The 21,827-nt window shown below is 42.1% G+C and overlaps 1 protein-coding gene across 2 annotated transcripts in view; it reads left to right on the top strand.

Moving 5' to 3' along the window:
• SYNPR (synaptoporin) overlaps positions 1-21,827 on the top strand; it is a 207,827-nt gene that overhangs the window by 178,388 nt on the left and 7,612 nt on the right. For both annotated transcript variants that reach the window (XM_048488507.1, XM_048488508.1), the window contains one exon: positions 7,496-7,694. In XM_048488507.1, the coding sequence (XP_048344464.1) occupies positions 7,496-7,694 (199 nt within the window). The remainder of the gene's footprint in view (positions 1-7,495; positions 7,695-21,827) is intronic.

Here is a 21,827-nt window from a genome sequence, read left to right on the forward strand (position 1 = left end):
GTTTATTGCATTTATCCAGGCCTTCCTCTCACTCCCCCATATAATTTAGGGTTTAGAGAAGAGAAGTCTCTTCCCTGAGGGGGAATGCGGCTCCTGGGTACCCAAGAATAGGTAGAAAAACACAGTACTGCAGTCAAAGCTCTCATCATGACCCGATCGTGATGAAAGTCAGGCCCCTTCCGCACACACAAAATAATGCATTTTCAAACCACTTTCACAACTGTTTGCAAGTGGATTTTGCTATTCCGCATAGCTTCAAAGAGCACTGAAAGCAGTTTGAAAGTGCATTATTCTGCATGTGCGGAATGAGCCTCAGTTTTAAGTACCTGACTCAAAGTTGACTCAACCTTCTATCTTTCCAAGCTTGGTAAAAAGAGTACCCAACTTGCTGCAGGTAAAGTTTAGGCAATGGCAAACATCAACAAAGTCTGCCTAGTAAATGTGATGAGATATCACCCCATGGGTCAGTAATGACCCGGTGCTTGCACAGGGAACTATCTTTACCTTTTTACTTCTGATCAGGTTCTGTTTAGTTCAATGAGACTTACTCCCAGGGGAAATGCATACAGGATAAACAATTAGCTGACTCTTTCTTGCAGCTGCTGGGCACCAGTCTTCGGCTCCTGCTCCTGCTCCTTCTTCTGGTTCTCTCTGCTCTTTTTTTTTCTGCAAGTTTTATGTTTTTTCTTCCTCATTTAAATAAAAAAATAAAATTATGGGCCAAAATTTTTAGATACACACACAAACAAACAAACACACTGCCTGAGACAGGTGGTGCATGGGAGTATTTGGCTCCAGACTTGAACACCACCTTCTGGTTGTATCAGCCTTTTGATATCTGCAGTATTGCCAGTTTTGGCTTATTACAGCTTGCTGGAGAAGGGGATGAGTTACCAGCTGAGTCCTGATGTTGGCTAATGATGCTTTGAGAAGCCTTGAAGGAGGCAGTTTAGAGACGTCTGCCTCTGTATACTGTCTGATAGCATGTAGCCCCTTTGGAGGTAAAATGTTCCAGCAAATGGTGGCTATACAGCTGCAGACTTTACAGATCATTTTGGACCCATTTCTAGTCTGTCTTAAACTGGAACTATTTTAGTTGCACTATTGACAATCATCATTAGGAGAGAAAGTTGGAATGCAACCCTGTTAATTGATACAAAGGAAAGCACAGAGTTCACAAAACAGGCCCTCGTGGCATTTCAAGTCCAGAATCAAACAAGGACTCACAAGTCTGCTTGTGGTTTTCTTCCAGCTTTGACTCCTTCGTTATCAGGAGGCAGTCCAGGCAAGCTAAAATAGATAAAAACTGGAACTAACTACAATGCAGGAAAGTCCTGCCTTTAAAGGACTCTCCTACACATAGTCCTTATGCTGCAGCAAACACTGGGAAAAGGTGTGGAGATATATTGTCGAAGGCTTTCACAGCCGGAATCACTGGAGTGCTGTGTGGTTTCCGGGCTGTACGGCCGTGTTCTAGCAGCATTCTCTCCTGATGTTTCGCCTGCATCTGTGGCTGGCATCTTCAGAGGATCTGATAGTAGGAATGGAAAGCAAGTGGAGTATATATACTGTGAAGTCAATAGGTGAGGCCATCTGAATAGAAGTAGCTTGGCATGTGAGTAACAATGAAGTCTGTAGCATGTGAGTCACAATGAAGATAGCAAGGTCAATTATGGAGATACACAGGAATTTACCTTTGAGAATGGATGCACTGGACACACTCACATGAACAGATGAAGCTGCCTTAAACTGAGACAACCATTGGTCTATTAAGGTCAGTGCTGTATACTCTGACTAGCATCAGTTCCCCAGAGTCTCAGGTGGAGTCTTTTCATATTGCCTATCATCTAATCATTTTAACTGGAGATGCTGGAGATTGAAACTAGGGCCCTCTACCTACCAAGCAGATGTTGCACTGACCCATGCCCCTTTCCCATTCTCCAAGCTCATTCCCATTGTTCAATGGAATGCTCTCTTAAAGTTCAAAAACAGTGAATTAGATGTGCAATTAACTGTACCCCCAAGATCATGTATTGGCTAGCCCCAGTGCATTACTTTCAGTGGAATGCACTATCATGGATGGATAGATGTGGAGATTTACTAGTGTTTGTGGGACATTAAGGTTGGGAGAAATTTCATCCTGCCCAATAGGTATAGTTTTACAGCCAGGAATAAAAACATGGCACCTTGATATGTTAGTGCCTGTCAATGCTCTAAATAATTGTGGTTAGTTTTAGAAATAAACCTTATTGTGTAAATCTGCAAAAACAGACAGAGATTTCATTTTTTTTCTCCACTCTTGCTTCTCATTTATCTTTACCAATTTTAAGTGTTTCATCAGCCATCTATTGAGGCTTTTCATTTCTTTTGACTACAGGAATAGTTTTTGTGCATTCTTTCTTGACAATATTTCTGCTTTCAACCCATAGTCCTTCTGTTACTTGTTAACTTGAACCTGGTAATGCAAAGCTGCTTTTTACATGGTTCTTAAACTCCAGAAATGCTGTTTAGATTGTACTTTGGCTCTATGAATATTTTGGTATTTTCCTTCAGCTTTATTCTAATTTTCATTTTTAATCATTCATGTCTATAATCCACTTGTTTTAGCACAGGGAGCAGAACTTCATTATTTTCTGCTTCCAGTTATGTAATCTATTGGATTTCTGTAATGGCCATCTAATGATGTCCAGTTAGGATAAGAAAAGACATATTTAGTTCTACTCAGAACTAGGTTCTGCTGATTTCCGTGGGACATACTTCCATGTAAGAATGTATAAAAGCAATAGTTTATCAGAGGGTTGAAAGTGGTTTGACAGAAATATCTCTTCTGTTGATATGCATACATGTTTATTTTGTCACTCTTTCACCTGTAGCCATATTGGTTTTGCAGAAACAACAAACCTTTAAACTCTGCTTACCAGTGAATCAAAACAGCAGCCCATCTCTCAAAACTTTTTTCCCTTTTCACTGAAACAAGTCCCAGTAATTGATTCTCCAGTTTATTGGTATTTATATCTGCTCCATTTTGTACACATTCTACAGCCAGCTTTGAGTCACGTTACATGATTCCCTTCTGCCATGTGGTGCTATTTCCACACACCTTGTAGAATTCAGTCTCATGAAAGAAACCAACATGAAAGAAAGAATGAGTTCCTAACAACCCCCCAGAGTTCCATATGCTGATGTTTGAGTGATGATCTGACATTCAGAGTTCCATATGGGTTTTGCTCTCAGAAAATAACTAAAACCTCTGTGTCATGAATTCCTTTCATTTGAGAAGTATGTGTTCAGAATGGAAGTTCCCTGAGGGCTTCAAATCCATACAGTACTTATTGCTAATACCTAGAATAAATGTTTCCCTTATGGTTCATATCTGCCATACTTCAGATCCTTCCACCAGTTTGCCCTGTACAATTGCTGTTTCGGCAGTTCTTTGTCATCTAAGCCTTTGGTTTTAGTCCAGCTTTACTTCCCATTTTCCTTTCTTTTTTTGATTACATGACTCTTTTTGTTCTGGTTCATTTAGCAAAGCCAAATTTTCTGTTCAGATACTTTTTGCTGAAATTAGGATCTTTCTGTTGTGGAATGAGCCATGGTACGATGGAAGAGGATCTGCTTTGCTTGCAGAAGGTCCTAGGGCCTTTCCCCACTTACCTTAAGCCCCGCGCTACTCTCAAGTAGCACGGGGTCCCCCGGCACTCCCCACGACAAGGGCGGCGACAGCACAACCGCCCCGACGCTGCTGCTGTCGCACCCCCTCAGCGCGCGGCATCCCAGGCGCTCTTCTTAACGGCCCCTAGATTCAATCTCTGGTGTCAGTTAAAATGGATCAGGCCGCAGATGATGGCCCATTCCACACAGCACAAATTTAAAAAACCTTTTGAAGAGGAACTTGGCATAGTTTTTTCCCCAAAACATTTTGAAAATGCTTCACTGGTGCTCAAAACAGGTTATCTGGAAAACGCTGTGAGGAGAGCAGGAAACGCTTTATTTTTCTCACCCAACTTGAAAACTCTCATTTTCATTTTTCTGCCACTCGTGCCCACCATTTTCTGCTGCTTTCCTCAGCTGGCATCATGACTGGCTGTCTTTTCAGTAATGTAAGTACATGGGAATGTGTCATTTAAAAAAAACTTCTGTGAGGAATCTTAAAAAATACAGAAACTTGACATGCACAGATTTCGAGTCTCCATAGCTTCAAAGATATCTCACAGATTTTTTTAAAAAAATGGCAAAACCATGTTCTCATAATTGAGAGACAAAACTGAATTTGTTCATGTACTTAAATCATTGAAATGGTGGCCAGCCGCAACGACCCCTGAGGAAACATCTGTGGGAAGCATTCAGCAAATGGCCGGCAACATAGAAGCGGCAGAAAATGGCAGAAAAAAGAATTGTATTCACCTGAAAAGCTTAATTTTTCCTAAAACAGTACTTTAAAAAAATATTTGCAAAAAATTTCAAATGGTTTCTGCAGAAAGGGTCAGTGTGAAAGACCTCTGCCTGAGCAGCAGTGGTTAAGAACTTGTGTATCTAATCTGGAGGAACCGGGTTTGATTCCCCGCTCTGCCGCCTGAGCTGTGGAGGCTTATCTGGGGAATTCAGATTAGCCTGTATACTCCCACCCATGCCAGCTGGGTGACCTTGGGCTAGTCACAGCTTTTCGGAGCTCTCTCAGCCCCACTCACCTCACAGGGTGTTTGTTGTGAGGGGGGAAGGGCAAGGAGATTGTCAGCCCCTTTGAGTCTCCTGCAGGAGAGAAATCCAAACTCTTCTTCTTCTTCTTCTGAGGACTTGGCGAGCCACTGCCAGTCAATGTGAACAATACTGACCTTGATAGACCAAGGCTAAGAAGTCAGTTGAGGGGTTGCCATCTGCAAGGTGTGGCCTGGAGTTGTCCCAGTATTAGAAGTGATCTCTAGGGCATAGAGATTAGTTATCCTGTAGGAAATGGCATAAATACAGGGGCATATATCCACTGAGCTTCCTCCCATCCCCAGGTCCTGCTCCCCAAGCTTAAGGAATTTATCAGTTCAGAGCTGGCAACTTTGGTTGCATGTGTTGTGGTGGTGGTGTAGGTTTGGGTGGTTTCTGTCAAGCGCTTTCCAATAGTTAAAAAAAAGAAGACAGGTACTGCCTTCACATTAACCCTCTAAGAGACCTGAGTTCAGTCTTCTACTGTAAATATAATTACTTTATTTTGTTCTCAGTTTACACATAATAAAGCATCTCCTTAAAAATAGCTTAACAACTAATCCATGCAAAACCAATTTCAAAACACAGTTCATGGTTTGAGAGGCCAGAGCTCCACTTCAGGCTTCAATGGGAGGTTAGGAATGAGATTTCAGCAATATGGGCAAGATTCAAAGCGTTTCACGGTTATACTCAATATTACACTGTCATAAGAAAAGTGTATTTTAAGGGTGCAGATAACATTTCAATATCGCATAAGGTTCAAAAGGTGGTTATAAATTCACTGATTGGCATATTTGATAAATAGGGATGCTTTTACCATGCTTTTTTCATGCATAAGCAGTTAGCCATAGCAGATTAAGGGTGCCAGCATACAAACTGCCTAAGATAGTGCAGTCCTAAACAGAGGCACACCCTTCTAAGCCTATTGACTTCAATGCAGCTGGAAGAATGTAATGATCTTTAGGATTGCATTTTAGTCTTCGTACAAGCATAATATGGAGGCATGCTGCTATGCCAGGAGATATGCTAATACTGGTGGTAGAAAATACTATCAAATACCACTAATGCTGGTGGTAGAAAATGCTATGAAATGGTGTCCTCATAGGGTTGTCAAGGCAAAAGATGTTCAAAGGTGGTTTGCCATTGTCTGCCTCTGGGCTAATTCTAAACCAATGTAAAGTCAGCACTAGTGTATTTGTGTCAGTGTACAGCCCAGAACTGAGCAGTGTTGGCAGAGGTGTAGCAAGGGGGGAAAGCGCCCGGTGCACTAGTGCGTCCTCCGCCCCATCCTTCCCCAGAACACCCCCACCCCGGAACTCCCCCACCACGCCCTCACCACACACCCCACAGGGGCACTCATCCGGTGCATCACACCACACACACCAGTCCTCTTGGAGCTATGCCTCTGAGTGTTGGATAGATGCTGAAGGAGGTATGAGACTAAGGCTCATTCCGCACATGCAGAATAATGCACTTTCAAACTGCTTTCAGTGCTCTTTGAAGCTATGCGGAATGGCAAAATCCACTTGCAAACAGTTGTGAAAGTGGTTTGAAAACGCATTATTTTGCGTGTGCGGAAGGGGCCTAAAAGAGTGATCCTAAGCAGATATACTCAGAAGCCTAGTTAAGTCTACTCAGTGGGGCCAACTATCAGAGAAGTGTCCTTAGGAATGCAGTTAGTCAACATACTATGTCTTCACAGACCATGTCCACCCATGATATAGTGTAGTGTTTAAGAGTGGTGGACTCTAATCTGGAAACATGAGACTCTTTACAGGATAGGAAAGTGGGGTCTAAAACCAACTGTTTTTCTTCATCATTCTCCTCATCCTCCAGTGTGAAAAACAAATTTCCTCTGCCTACTACACTGCCCTGGCACATTGTCAGAAACTGAATAATCACAGCAGTCCCAATTACTATACAAAAACCCGGCAAGAAGAAGAGGAGTTTAGATTTATACCCTACCTTTCTCTCCTGTAAGAAATCTCAAAGTGGCTTGCAAACCCATTTCCCTTCTTCTCCCCACAAGATACCCTATGTGAGGTAAGTGAGGCTGAGAGAGTTCTGAAGAACCATGCCTAGTCCAAGATCATCCTGCAGGCTTCATGTGTAGGAATGTGGAAACAAATACAGTTCACCAGATTAGAGTGCCGCTCATGAGGAAGAGTGGGGAATCAAATACAGTTCTCCAGATTAGAGTCCACTACACCATGCTGGGTTCCAATACCTCATAGGGTTTCATGTGTGGTATGGGACAACACTTCTCTGGTCTCCAACTATACTCAGCACACATGGGCAGAATACAATGTGGGTGATGAGACCTTTAAATGAGGGACATTTTTTTGCAGACAGCCAACTATACCAACAAGCTTTGTTACAACAGTTGCTTTACTCACAACCCTTAGTGGTACTTTACCTCAGCATACAAACCTGGACCATCTAGTCCTCCAACTGGAGGTACAAAGGCGGGGTAACCTACACTGGTAAGCAATGAAGCGAATCCTCTGCCTCAGATTTTGACTGCTGAACATATCTTACATACACACATACAACATGAGCATGCTCTTTATCAGTTCAACAACCCTTCCTTCTTCAGTTGTTGCTAGCAGCATCTCCTGGCCATGAGGCACAGGATAAGTATGGTGAAAGAACATAATTGCGATAGCACCATAGTTATGCCGGTGTAACCTCACATACAGATGGAGGAAAGAGGGCACATAACCACAGTTTTGAATGACAAGATTGCTTTGTAAAGAAGCAAACTTTTATAATCTGACTGCTTCTCATTTTTGGGTTTTAGGTTGTACCAGGTGAATTTTGATGCTCCCACCTGTGAAGGCAAACGGCGAGAAAAACTTTCCCTCATAGGAGACTTCTCTTCTTCTGCGGAGTTCTTTGTCACAATTGCTGTCTTTGCCTTCCTCTACTCATTGGCAGCCACAGTGGTGTACATCTTCTTCCAGAACAAATACCGTGAAAACAACCGTGGTCCTTTGATTGTAAGTGTGAGTTAAATCAAAACTGACAATTCATTGATTCTACTTATTTAGTCTTTCTCTTTGTACATTCTCCATTGGGTTAGTTTGATCATATACTGTGTGTGTTGCAGTACTGCAGTGTTTTCTCTCATGTAAGGATTTGTGGAAATACACCCCCCCCCCAAAAAAAATCAAAGTTGAGAAGAGCAGAGAGAATCACAGAAGATGGAAGAGTGTCTGCATTCATTAAAATCACAATATATCCTTCAGCACATGACTGCGTAAAAGGCCCATTAGGCACAAGGTGTCTCCTGCACAGCAGGGGCAAACGTCCACTGCAGCAAGATTTCTTGTTTGAATACATTTCCCTGAGCCCCGCTTTCAATTTCCATTCTCCTTGTGCCAAGCGACACCACTTTAAGTGTGACTTTAATCTTCTTCACAGGGGGGGAGGGGAGATTTGCCAGTTAGCACAGCTTTGCCTTGGACATCTTCCCTCCGCCCACTACTAGCCCCTCACAATTCCTTTCACTCCAGTACACACTTCTACCCTACCCCCTTTTCAGATCTGTTGTTACTTCATTTTTGTCATTATATTGCAATATTAATATATCTGGGGGTCTGGTCCTATTTTAGCTTTAAAAAGGGCTTGGACAGATTTATGGAGGAGAAGTCGATCTATGGCTACCAATCTTGATCCTCCTTTTTTTTTTTTTTGATGGTTCAAATGGTTTCTTTTTCTTTTTTTATTGTACCATTTGAATATTCCATTTTATATTAATACTTTTCTTCATTCATTTTCAAACAATACATTTTCCCCTTTTTCCCCTCCCCCCTATATCTTCTTCATAGTTTTATCAAACAAACAGCAGTAAGTTCATTCTTTGTAATCTCTTCTCCCATATCTCCTCATTGCTCCAGCTTCTTTCATCTAGTCCACGTATATTGTCCATATCTTCAAAATTTCACTCTGTTTATCTTGCCACAGTTTATTTTTTGTTATTATATCGAAAATGTCCAGTGTCACTTGTTCCCAGATATATTCCAACCATTTCTGGATTGTCCATTTTTTCTTTTCTTTCCAGCCTAAAGCTATTGTTGCATGTGCTGCTTTGATCATTATTTTATACAATCTTATACAATCTTGATCCTCCTTGATTTGAGATTGCAAATGCCTTAGCAGACCAGGTGCTCAGGAGCAGCAGCAGCAGAAGCCCATTGCTTTCACATCCTGCCTGTGAGCTCCCAAAGGCACCTGGTGGGCCACTGCGAGTAGCAGAGTGCTGGACTAGATGGACTCTGGTCTGATCCAGCAGGCTGGTTCTTATGTTCTTATTTTCGGACCAAACTCTTATTTGGGGGCAGTGGGTAGATTGCTTCTCCCCTCTCCTCAAGCTAATCTTGAACTAAAAAGAGGATAGGAGCAGTTCATTGCTGTTTTCCTCAGGGACGCAAACAGACCCAGAGAAAAACACCTTGCCCCTTTAACAGAGATTTCATGCTTGGAAACGGGCAACTGAGTCTTATCCTGGCATGGAGGTAAAATGGCCAGTAACATCCCATGGAGCCTCTGCTGAAAGACGTTTTTGTCCCTCCGGCCTGTTGGCAACCCTGATGGGAGAGTTGTTGATGTGGAGGTAATTTCCAGATGTGCATCTGAGGATACAGTCTGCTTCCATGATCTTGCTCCATTCTATACGTGTTCAAATGTAATCAAGACAGGATTTGCCTCATTTGTTTGCATTTACGTTATCATCCAGAAATAAATGCATGGGGATATCAGTATGCTGGGGGCATTTTAATCACATGTCACTATGAACATTAACTGGAGCTGTGACTTGCCTTGCCGAATCAGGTGTTCGTTCCCTAACAGCATCCCTGCATACTGTGGGATGGTGAGCGAGTGAGTGGGCGCTGCCGACTGGAAATTCAAAAGCCTGCTGAGGAATGTAAACCTGTTTGTGCGTTTCAAGGCATGTGGGAACAGCTTTTGTAAGGAAAGCAGTAGTTATCTATTCCATTGTGAACAACTACAAAAACTGTTGGAATGTAAACCAGACTTTTTTTTCCTCCCAGTATGAAACAAACAGCTCCAAAATGTGCTACTGAGATGGCTGTAATGCAGAATGCTCATCAACTAGAAGGGAGACTGGAATCAAGAAATCAGAAGGAGGTTGGGACTAGGAAGGGCAGGCATGAAAGACCCAGAAAAGATTCTGGAGTGTAAAGATGTGTTACTGGCAACCAAGATTAATGTGTGCTATAGTATTACCTATTACTATGTATGGGCATAAAAGTTAGGCAATAAAGAAGGCTGACGGGAAGAAAATTGAGTTCTTTGAAACGTGGCATTAAGAGGAGAGTTTTACTGATTCCGTGGACTGCTAAAAAGACAAATCAGTGGGTTCTGCATCAAATCAAGCCTGAACTGTCTCTAAAAGCTAAGATGACGACACTGAAGCGGTCATACTTAGGTCACATAAGACAATAAAGAAAGGTGCTTGGTTAAATGTTTGCACAATTGGAAACCATTGATGGATTATTTGGGTACAACAGAAAAAAGTAACATGATGACTAGTGGTTTTGAAGATTATGAATGGTTAAGACCTAATGGAGAAAAGTATGTTAATTATCAGTAGTGGTTATTAAGCTGGAGTTTTAAGTATGTTGGTAAACAGCCAAGTAGTGGAGATTTTTTTACTGTTAACACCTGATATATCTTTGTGAAATTGGGAGTCATATTAAATGTGAAAGTTCTTGATCTTTCCTTTGCTATTTGTAAGTGTTCTAAATACTAATATTTGAAGATAAAAAAGAAAAGAAAAAACAATAATGCTATGAAAGGTGGAGGAGGAGGAGGAGGAGGTGGTGGAGGAAGAAGAAGAGGAAGAGGAGGAGGAGGAGTTTGGATTTATATCCCCCCTTTCTCTCCTGTAGGAGACTCAAAGGGGCTTACAATCTCCTTGCCCTTCCCCCCCTCACAACAAACACCCTGTGAGGTGGGTGGGGCTGAGAGAACTCCAAAAAGCTGTGACTAGCCCAAGGTCACCCAGCTGGGGTGTGTGGGAGTGCACAGGCTAATCTGAATTCCCCAGATAAGCCTCCACAGCTCAAGCGGCAGAGCAGGGAATCAAACCCAGTTCCTCCAGATTAGATACACGAGCTCTTAACCTCCTACACCACTGCTGCATTAAGTGCATGTTTCTATGTTAGATGAAAAACCACATTTATTTAATCAGAATACTTGAGAATCTATAGAAATTCAGAACTCCCTGTTCTGCACAGGCTAATCTGAATTCCCCAGATAAGCCTCCACAGCTCAAGCGGCAGAGCAGAGAATCAAACCCGGTTCCTCCAGATTAGAATGCACCTGCTCTGAACTGCTGCGCCACTGCTACAGCAGGAAAAGAGGAAAACCCAACGTGAGATGGATTCATTCTATAAAGCAGCGGTTCTCAACCTGTGGGTCATGACCCCTTTGGGGGTCAAACGACCCTTTCACAGGGGTCGCCTAAGACCATTGAAAATTACAGTTATGAAGTAGCAACAAAAAATAATTTTATGGTCAGGGGACACCACAGCATGAGGAACTGTATTAAAGGGTTGCAGCATTAGGAAGGTTGAGAACCACTGCAAAGGAAACCATGGCCTTTGGTTTGCAAGATCTGAGCAAGCTGTTAATGATAGGACATTTTGGAAGATATTGACTCCTAGGGTCAGCAGGAGGAGGACGTTACTTGATGGCACTTAACACCCGCAATGCAGAATGTAGTGTAAATGCAGGGACTATACCATTCCCATTTCCCTGAAGTAACAAAAACAACCCTATAGCCTTCCAGCAGTCAAAAATATAAGATACAAGGCAATACTAATGATGGCACAGTATCTATTATTCATGGACATTTCAAGGTATATTTCCTGATCCTCTAAAGCAAACCTTATTTTAATTGCAGATTGATTTTTGTCACGGAGGTGGCAGTTTTTAAATGGGATTCAATATTTTCTAATGAAAAATGCTTTATTTCCCTTGAGTAACCCCACATGACTGTACAGCAACTGTAAATGGTGGTGCTCAATAAATACCTGATGATGGTAAGGATTTTGTGCCACCTTTGAATCTGCAAATGTCTCAGTTTCCCTGCAGATGAACAGAGTTGTTCTGTCACTGAACTGATCCATGAGGGGAGTTGCAGCTGCAGAATCAGGGTCTGCTTAGCACAGAAAATTAAGGGGTGACAGAAAATGTACCCGGACTTGAATATTTCAAAGAACCTGGGAGAGAAGAAGGGGGCAATTGGTCATGCAGACACTGGGCATGAGGACAAGAAGAATTAAATTCAAATGACAGGGATATAGATTTGTGTTAAATTTAAAAAGATGACTGTAGCAATGTAGAGATGTAGAGAAGTTTAGAAGTAGATGTAGAGGATTTACAGACTTAATGGGAGGGAAGTCACTGTGTGATAGCCCAATATTGTCAGATCTTGAAAGCTCAGCAGGATTGGTACTTGGATGGGATTGGTACTTGGTGGTCACCAAGAAAGTCTCTGCAGAGTAAGGCAATGCTAAACCACGTCTGCTTAACCACTTGCCTTGAAAGCCATCTGCTGGGGTCTCCATAAATTGGTTGCAATTCGACAGCACTTCGGTACCTGCATGGGTTCTAATCCCTGTTCCTCTAAGATGTTTGTTGGCAAGGATGCTCAGACCTAGAGATGGCAACTCTTGGTTGGGAAATACCTGGAGATTTTAGAGGCGGAACCTGGGGAAGGCAAGATTTGAGGAGGAGAGGGACCTCAGCAGGGTATAATACCATAGAATTCTCCACTCCAAAGCAGTCATCTGACGTCGGTCATCTGGAGATCAGTTGTAATAGTGGGAAGGCCAGGCCCCACATTGGCAATTCCATCAAACACCCATCAGTTTGGGTTCATATTCTGCCAACTGGGAGCCAATTTATTGCAGAGCAGTTTCGGCTTCTGGTAAACAGCTCAACGTTGTTCAGAGGGTTATATTTTGTATATTAAAACTGTGCAGAATAGTACATTGTCATCAAAAATGTTTCACGGATGCTCATAGGCACAAAGCCCCAGTAAAATCCCCTCCTTCACAGCCCTGTACTCACTGCTTTCCACATGGCAGCCAGTCGTACAAAAATTGAACAAATTCACTGTTCAGCCATTGAGGGAGGGAGGGAGGGAGGGAGGGAGGATAGATGGATAGATGGATAGATAGACAGACAGACAGACAGACAGACAGACAGACAGACAGACAGACAGACAGACAGACAGACAGACAGACAGACAGACAGACAGACAGACAGACAGACAGACAGACAGACAGACAGACAGACAGATAGATAGATAGATAGATAGATAGATAGATAGATAGATAGATAGATAGATAGATAGATAGATAGATATGCGTGTGTGTTCAGCCATTGAGAGAGAGAGAGAAGTCTTACCACTTGGTGTTCATTTAAGTTTGTGTTATTGCAGAGGATGTTTCATTCATCGCCTTATGCGAGCTATAATTCTGCCCCCCCATGTCACTGAATTAGCTTACTTGCCCAGTAGGACAATCAATTTCACCTGCTGTGCAAATGCAAGAGCAGCGTGCAAAACAGAAGGAAATGAAACTGAAACAGCACAGCTACTCTGTAAGCTGTTCACCAGCTGCTTGCGGCTGGCCACAGTGAGGTTAGAAGATCTGAGACCATCTAACATGGGGCCGGTGACACTGCTGATTGAAACTTTGCCTTTTGCCAGGTACCAAGGTGCAAAATGGGATCACAGACTTGGAAGAGAGCGCAAGGGTCATCAAGTCCAACCCCCTGCCATTCAGAAACACGCCATCAAAGCATTCCCAACAGATGGCCATCCAGCCTCTGTTTAAAAACATCCAAAGGAGGAGATTTCACCACCCTCCAAGGCAGCACATTCTAGTGTTGAGCAGCCCTTACCATCAGGAACTTCTTCCTAACATTTAGGCAGAATCTTTTTTTCCTGTGCTTTGAATCCATTATTCCTTGTCCTAGTCTCTGGAGCAGCAGAAAACAAACTTGCTCCATCTTCAACATGACATCCCTTGAGATATTTAAACATGGCTATCAGGTTACCCCTGAACCTTCTCTACTCCAGACTAGACATACCCAGCTACCTAAGCTGTTCCACATGGGATGCCAGCAGGGTTTCTGCCATGGAGGCAGGGGAAAGGACAAAGGATCTGAAACCAGCACTCATCAATGCAAAACAGGACTGAGCGATTAACCATAAGCCAAATCCCACTTCCACAATAACTATAATTAAAATAAGCCAGTGATGGCGAACCTTTTCAAGACCGAGTGCCCAAAACCCACTTATTTATCGCAAAGTGCCAACATGGCAATTTAACCTGAATATTGAGGTTTTAGTATAGAAAAAACGGTTGGCTCCAAGGCGTGTGTTACTCGGGAGTAAGCTTGGTGGTAGTCGGTGGCTTTGCTTTGAAGCAACCGTGCAACACTTCAAACGGGTGAATCACCACCCTAGGAGGGTTTACTCAGAAGCAAGCCCCATTGCCAGCAACCAAGCTTACTCCTACTGCCCTAACAATTTCCTTACCAAGAAACTGTCTTTGTGCATATGTTGATAAAGCTTTCAAAACTCATCAGTCCTTGAAAGTTAACTCCTCTGCGAGGCAATGGGAGGGAAAAAGAAAGCAAAAATATGTCACCTTTCCTCCCCTTCTCCCCAAAACAAAAAGAACTCCAAACAAAGCAAGATTGATTGCTTCTTCTTAAACGGTAAACCTTTGGAAGAAAGAGAAGACTTACTGCAGGATTTTGCACTGGTTGTCTATTACGAGGGCAACACAAAGATGGTAGCTGAACTCTTGCCAGAGAAAAGCAACTCATGAGTGTCCAGGAAGCTCTAATTATTGCTTGTTTGATTTTGTATATTTTTATCCTGCTTTTCTCCCTGATAGGTAACTAAAAAAGCTTTCCAAAACTACTGTAATGGTTCTGTAACTATCTCTACCAGTGTGTGGCATAGTTGCACATCTGGGTATTTAGGTTAGTTCATTGTTCTGTGTTCTGGGTCAGATGACTGTTTTAACTGTTGTAATTGTTTAAAGATATGTGCTGGAGCCTTTGCTGGAGACCACTTGGAAGATTTTTATTAAAACTGGCTCCTTTAACAGGCATGTCTTCTACCCAATGGGGGTGGGAGATATCTCGCCCCTACCTCCTCTTGTCTACCACTGCTTCAGCAACAGGCAGGAGAAATAAAAATTAAAAAAATCACCAGCAGTGCAATGGTGTTATGTCATTTTCAGAAAAACCAGGAAGTGATGTCACAACACTCTGGAAATTGTCTCAATATTTTAATTCATGAATGTCATTTATAGTCCACCTTTCTCACAGGGACTCAGGGCAAATTACAGATAGTGAGTCAGTACAATCAACAAAATGGGACATTCAACAATAGGATGGTAGAAGTCTGGAATCAACCAGAAAGAACTGAAGCTTAGCATAACTATTCATACCCCACATTAGGGCCCCTTCTGCACACGCAAAATAATGCGTTTTCAAACCACTTTCACAACTGTTTGCAAGTGGATTTTGCTATTCAGCACAACCTTAAAGAGCACTGAAAGCAGTTTGAAAGTGCATTATTCTGCATGTGCGGAATGAGCCTGTCTAATCAGTTATCCACCTAAGTTTGTGAATAGGCTAGCAGCACTGTTTTTTTAACAAAGAAAGCTTTTCTGATCACTTTGAATTCTGCCCCGAAGAGGGGGAGGGTCTGCTGCTGGGTGGATGAGGGAAGGCAAGGAGGAGCGAGAAAACCCAATGCAAGCCAAACACAGTCTTTTAGAGATTTTGGAAACTGCAGAGATTCTCTGATCTGAGATGCAGTAAGCTTGGGAGAAAACTAAGATGCTTCTTAATGGGAGGTAGACCAGCCCTCCGAGCGACTGCAATTCTCATGTCATGACGTTGTAGCTACACAGACACTGCTCTCAGAACAAAGAAAAAAAGAAAAAACAATTTGTGTGTGGGATCACTAGGTAAAACAAACTTTATTCATGCACATTTTACAATGAAATCATGTGCGGATGAGCTGCTACCTTGTTTCCCAGAAAATAAGACAGGGTCTTATATTAATTTTTGCTCCAGAACATGCGTTATGGCTTATTTTCAGGGGATGTCTTGTTTTTTCCATCATTTTACCCCACCCCCCACCCCACGTGACCAGATCAGCTGCACCGGGTAATCTGTAACTAGGGCTTATTTTTGGAGTAGGGCTTATATTTCAAGCATCCTCCAAAAATCCTGAAAAATCATGCTAGGGCTTATTTTCAGGAAAACAGGGTAGCAGAGGAAGCCTCCGTGGGAAACCTTCAGCAAATGGAGGCAGGGACAGAGAATCTCTGCAGCAGCACAAAATGGCGGGAGTGAGTGGCAAAAATGAATGTAAGAGGTTTAAAATAATCGGGCAGGAAAAATAATAGGTTTCCTGCTCACCTGCTCTTTGCACAGCAAGCAGGAAACAACTGACCTTGTCCTGAGGGGAAAAGATCGCTAGTTCAGTAATTTTTGCAAAAAAACTGGGTTGGGGAAAAAAAACATAACCTGAAGACATCTTGGAGGAGAAAGCTGTGCAGAGTTCCTCCCCAAAACACTTTTTATAATGTTCTCAGGACTTTATATTTGTGCTGTGCAGAAAGAGCCATTATGAAATAAGCAGATTGTGAGAGGGAGGGCAGGAAGGGATGAGCTCTTGTGGCCCTTTCTTTTACTCCCAGGGCCATACTGATTGCTACTTTGGGGTCAGGAAGGAATCTTCCTGAAGGCCAGATTGGCCCAGGGATCTTGGAGAGGTTTTTTTTTTTGTCTACCCATTGTTGAGGGGGTTGAACTAGATAACCCTTGGGGTCCCTTCCAGGTCTACATTTCTATGTTTCATTGCTAACTTACCCCTCTGTTTCATACAGCACGTTCAGCACAAGTATGCTATTGAAAACAATAAACCCACTGTTGATTTTGCCCAATTATCTCCCATAATGTTTAGACACACTTTGGTGTAATGTGATGTAATGTGCACTGCATCAGCAGCTGATAATAACGTGATTGGAGGTGGTAAGAAAATTTATCATGCAATGATGTCACAACACTGGTTAAATCTGCCTGGATATTATGAGGAAAGAGGAAGGACTTGACATGGGGCTGCCACTTTTGATGGCACATTACATATGTGTGAAATTAGAGAGGAGAAATTCTAAGAATGTTCTCAACCTTTCTCTATAAACTTCTAGATGAAGCACAAACTACGCAATGTCCATCCATTTCTTTGTTTTGCCCATGCTCACACACTTGGAAAGCATGGAAGTTTTCAGTCTGAAAATGAGAACCGCCTCCCCCTCCCCAGTGATCTGGGGTGTTTGATCTGTGAGAAGTTAGCAGATGGATGGCTCAGAGTCACAACACGGCAGACAATTTGGGGACCGTTCTGCCTAGTAAAGATTTTTAAAAGAGTCTTGGACACCTTAAAAGATAGCATTTATTATGGTATGTCTTGAGCTAGAGCAGTGATTCTCAACCAGGGTTCCGTGGTACCCTGGGGTACCATGAGCACGTCCCAGGGGTACCATGACAATGCTACCGCCTGCCCTCCCCCCCACCGGAATCAAATGGATTTTGAAGGGGGGGGGTTGGAAGCTTCCTAGGCTCTCTTTAAACAACACTGAAAAACAGCATTGTTTTATTTGCCTAAATTCGGTGTGGATTGGGGGGGTAGATTTAAACGGAGCTCTCTCTTTGAATCCCCCCAATCTATGTCGAATTTAGGCAAGCAAGCAACGCGGCTGTCAGTGCTGCTTTCCCTCCCCTTTCCCTGCTTGCCACTCCCCCCACCTACAGGCCAAAAACAGAAAAAAACCTAAAAAATGCAAACAAAATCAAATGAACCTCAGAGGTACCCTGAGATATGAAGATCGAGGTCAAGGGTACCACGATGTCGGAAAGGTTGGGAAACACTGAGCTAGAGCATACCTCATCAGATACATGAAGTGTGACCACAGTTAGTATGTGTCAGGGTGTGCAGCAAGGAATGCTATGCTCCCTACCCAACTCCCTCCTTGTTAGTGGGGGGGGCGCAACAAGGGCTTCTTCCTGCCCGTCACCACCCGTGAGCTTCACTGAGGCTCCCCCCCTTCCCATTGCCAAGGCTGGCTTCCTGCCGCTGTCTGACACAGGAGGAGAAGAAGGGAGCATGCTGTTTTATTTGGAGAACATTTCACCCCTAATGTATTTTTTAAGTTCTCATATGTTTCTGCACACCTGGGAGGGTGGGGGGAGGTTCCCCAAGTTTGGAGAAAAATCTCCCTTCTGTCAGTGTGGGTCCAGTCTGCAGATTTAGATATCTGCAGATTGGCCCACACTATGATATTAGATTTACAGTTTCTAAGATATGCGTAAATAGTAAACAGTGTGGTCAAAAGGCAACAAACTGTGAGAGGAACAGTCTGCAACATTTCCCTGCAAAGCTCAAATGTATCTAATTTAAGAACAGTGACTGATAACAGCAATAGACTAAGCTGAGACATAATATGAAACCATCGTTTATTTTTGTTGTTGTTATTATTAGTCTATGACTGTGGACTTTCACTCCACAGAAAGGCATCCTTATTTGCCTTGGCAAATTCTGATTTTAATAGCATTTTTTCGGTGGCTTCAGAGGGCATTTCCAGAGAACAAACTAGGATTAAAGGAGGATTAAGTGAGAATGTCTGCCTTCAGATATCAGATGAAAGCACATTTAAGACAAACTATTTATAAGTGAATTCCAATCATGGTTTTGGATAACAGTTTCAGATCCTGGCTTGTTGTACCCTATATTACTATATTTATTTATTTGCTTCATTTTTACTCAGCATTTTTTTACTCAGCATTTTTACTCAGCATTTTTACTCATTTTTACTCAGTAAAGCAGTTTACATCATTTTATCTTAATAACAACCCTGTGACGTAAATTAGATTGTGTATAACTGAACTTGAGATGACTCTGCAAGATTTCACTGCAGAATGGGGTGTGAACCTGGTTCTCTTAGGCCCCTTCCGCACACGCAAACTAATGCATTTTCAAACCACTTTCACAACTGTTTGCAAGTGGATTTTGCTATTCTGCACAGCTTCAAAGAGCACTGAAAGCAGTTTGAAAGTGCATTAATCTGCATGTGCGGAATGAGCCTTACATTCTATTCTGGCATTCTAACCATTACCAACACTGGCTGTGTCAGTGGGGTGACCTAATTTTATACAGCCATTTGACCAGGGCTACATTCAGTCATGGTTTTGTGTCATGGCTTTGCACAGTGAATTGAACCTCGTAGTGCAGTCTCATGCAAAGTTACTCTAGCAAGCCAATCAAAATCAATTTTGCATTGTAAATCCCCCTTTTTGCTAATATTTCATCCCTGCCAAGTTTGCCTACTAGGCTCATGTTTCTAACCTACTTTTTTATTCCTTTACGGATGAAGCTTTATGTATGTAATTATTTTCTTTGATGTGGAGGTCTCAAAGAAGATCCTTGGGGCTAGGATTTCTATCCTGCCACAAAGTACTTTAATACTTACATGCTTGTGACTATTCCTTGGTTTTAAAACACTACCTCCAAGAGAAGTGAAGAGAGATCAGCACTAATAAAAAATCAGAGTATCTATGTACCTTGGGCAACATTTTCCTGTCATTGCCACATCTGTCGTCATGTTCACATTAGCCTTTTTTTTTTCAGAATGCAGTCCTATGTGCTGAGAGCTGGTATTTTTCTTCCATTGTTCCAGAGAACATTTATTTTCTCTTGATCTTCAAGCTATGGAAGATACCAGCCTTCAGCATGTAAAAACATCTTCAGAAGAAAAGGTAGATGTGATGGATTGAAATGAAATATGATTTTTTTAAAACTGAGGCTTTGTCTGAAGCAACTTACTGTTTATAGTCAGAGTGGCAGAAAGGTCTAGGAACAGGGGAGCCACCTGATTGGCTGTGGCCTCCTATACTCTGATTGGCCAAGTAACTGTATAATGAGATGGGAGAGGAGGTTAACTCCCTGTCAGAAGGATCTGGAGGCTTTTTGGTCTTGAGCGTTCCTGCTGTTAAGTGCTGTCTGCCTTAACTGTGTGTAAAAACTAGACATTTCTGAAAGAAATAGTCAGTCAAAATGTGAAACTGCTACTGTTATCAGTCTGAGTGCTGGGTGAAAGCAAATATATACACAAACGAAGTATACTGGTGGAAGAGTTTATTGGAGGGCCAAGCTGTAAGGCCATAATAAACCAGGATAAGAATATCTTCTAGTGAGAGAAGGATTCCTCTATAGCAGTATTGGGGTACTGGAATATGCTTTGGTTTATCTCAGTAGAGAATTTATATTTTATTCTGAGGGTTTTTCCTAACTGTATGGGCTGTGTGAGGGTACTGTGTTAGGACCCTGTATGTAAAGAAGCCAAAAAGCCAGTACCATCTGTAAAGTTAAATCTGTGAAACATCTAAGAAACTATAACACAGCTGAATTGAAACTGAACAATCTTGTTAAATGTTGTGCTGAGAAACAAAACCTCTGAACCTTTGTACCAACCTTTTGTGTATAGTGTATATATATATTAATCCTGCCTCCTGCCTTATTTGCCTCATCAAAATCCATCTCCAAGTTATTATTCTTCCTTTCCCATCTCCTCTATCTGTTAATAAATATTTAATCTGTTTAAGTTTTAAATCTGCTTCAAGTATTTATTTTAGAGTGCCTTAGAGAGGGTGTGCCTGGACAGGAATAAAGTAAATGGGCATCCTTCATCTTCTGGGTGTGTTACAGGGCTGAGGGGAAGTGTTTAAACCAAATGCTACTATTTTCTGAACCACCACAGTCCCTGGAGGGGAAAAGGTGGGAAAAAAACTGACAAAAATCAGTAAGCAGTTCCCTTCTTGAAGAAGATAAGAAGGTAGGTTGGGGGGAGTCCATTGCAGTTGGCATGCAAAAGAATGACGGGCAAAAATTGCATCCTGGTAACTGTTCCACACAAAACATGAATGTGTCGATCAGGCTTGAATGCGTTACAACCCCTGAGTCTTTAAGAAAGTACTCTAAGAATTATTCTAATCATCTAAAGAAGAGAAATGTAATACAAACTATGAAACTACCTGTTCAGAATACATATCAGCTGAGATGGGACATAACACTAAACCATAGCTTATTGTACCTATAATTGGTTTCTGAAGCCAGGATTCTGCTTACAATCACTAAAATCCTGGTTTAGCTTAACAGAGACTGGTTACATTCCCATTACATCCCTTCAACCCATTTGCTATATTACCTGCATTATGACAAGATGGGGTGAAGCCAGGATGTTTCTGAATGGACATCACATGAAAACATATGAATAAGTGGTAAGGACCTACTTCTACTGCAAGCACTTCCACCTTTTAAAAAAAATATTCTCCTCCAAGTTTCTCAGGCTAAACTGGGGTGTCCCATTTTACCAACCCATACTCTCCCCTTATAATTTCAAAAAATCTCAGATATGTGGCCAAGACACATTAATTAGAAAAACTAATCCTCACAGGGACAGAATTTATATTTACCAGGGCAACCTTCTCTTTCTTTGTATGATCCCTGGGCTGGTTATAGTTCTGAAGGTAGCACAGATAAGAGTCTGTAAACACCACACAATATAATAAGTTTAACTGGCTAGAGTGACTACTTATTCTCCAGCCCTCTTCACCTCTTAATGTAAAAAATCTGGGTGTTGGGGAAGTACAACTTTGCAGTTCAGGATCTTTGATAGGTATGTATCTTAACTGCTATAAACTTACATTTTGACTTACTTAGCAAGCCTATGGATTAATGACCTCCAAGAGCCATCCCTGTCATAAATGGCCCTTGCTCACTGCTTTAGGAACTGAAGACCATAGCTTCCTTTCTTCAGTCAGTCCATCTCATGCTGGGTCTTCCTCTTTTGTTCTCATCCTTTCATAATCTACCTTCATTCTTCTCTTCTCCCCCCCCCTTCTAATCCCCCCCCCCTTTTATTTTTCAGTCTTGGCCTCAACTTCTTCTCATCCATCCTGGACGGTAGTTTAGAACGTATTTAATAGTAGTATAGCAGCAAATGTTT

This window comes from Sphaerodactylus townsendi, linkage group LG03 (genome assembly GCF_021028975.2).
Source record: "Sphaerodactylus townsendi isolate TG3544 linkage group LG03, MPM_Stown_v2.3, whole genome shotgun sequence".
Lineage (NCBI taxonomy): Eukaryota > Metazoa > Chordata > Lepidosauria > Squamata > Sphaerodactylidae > Sphaerodactylus > Sphaerodactylus townsendi.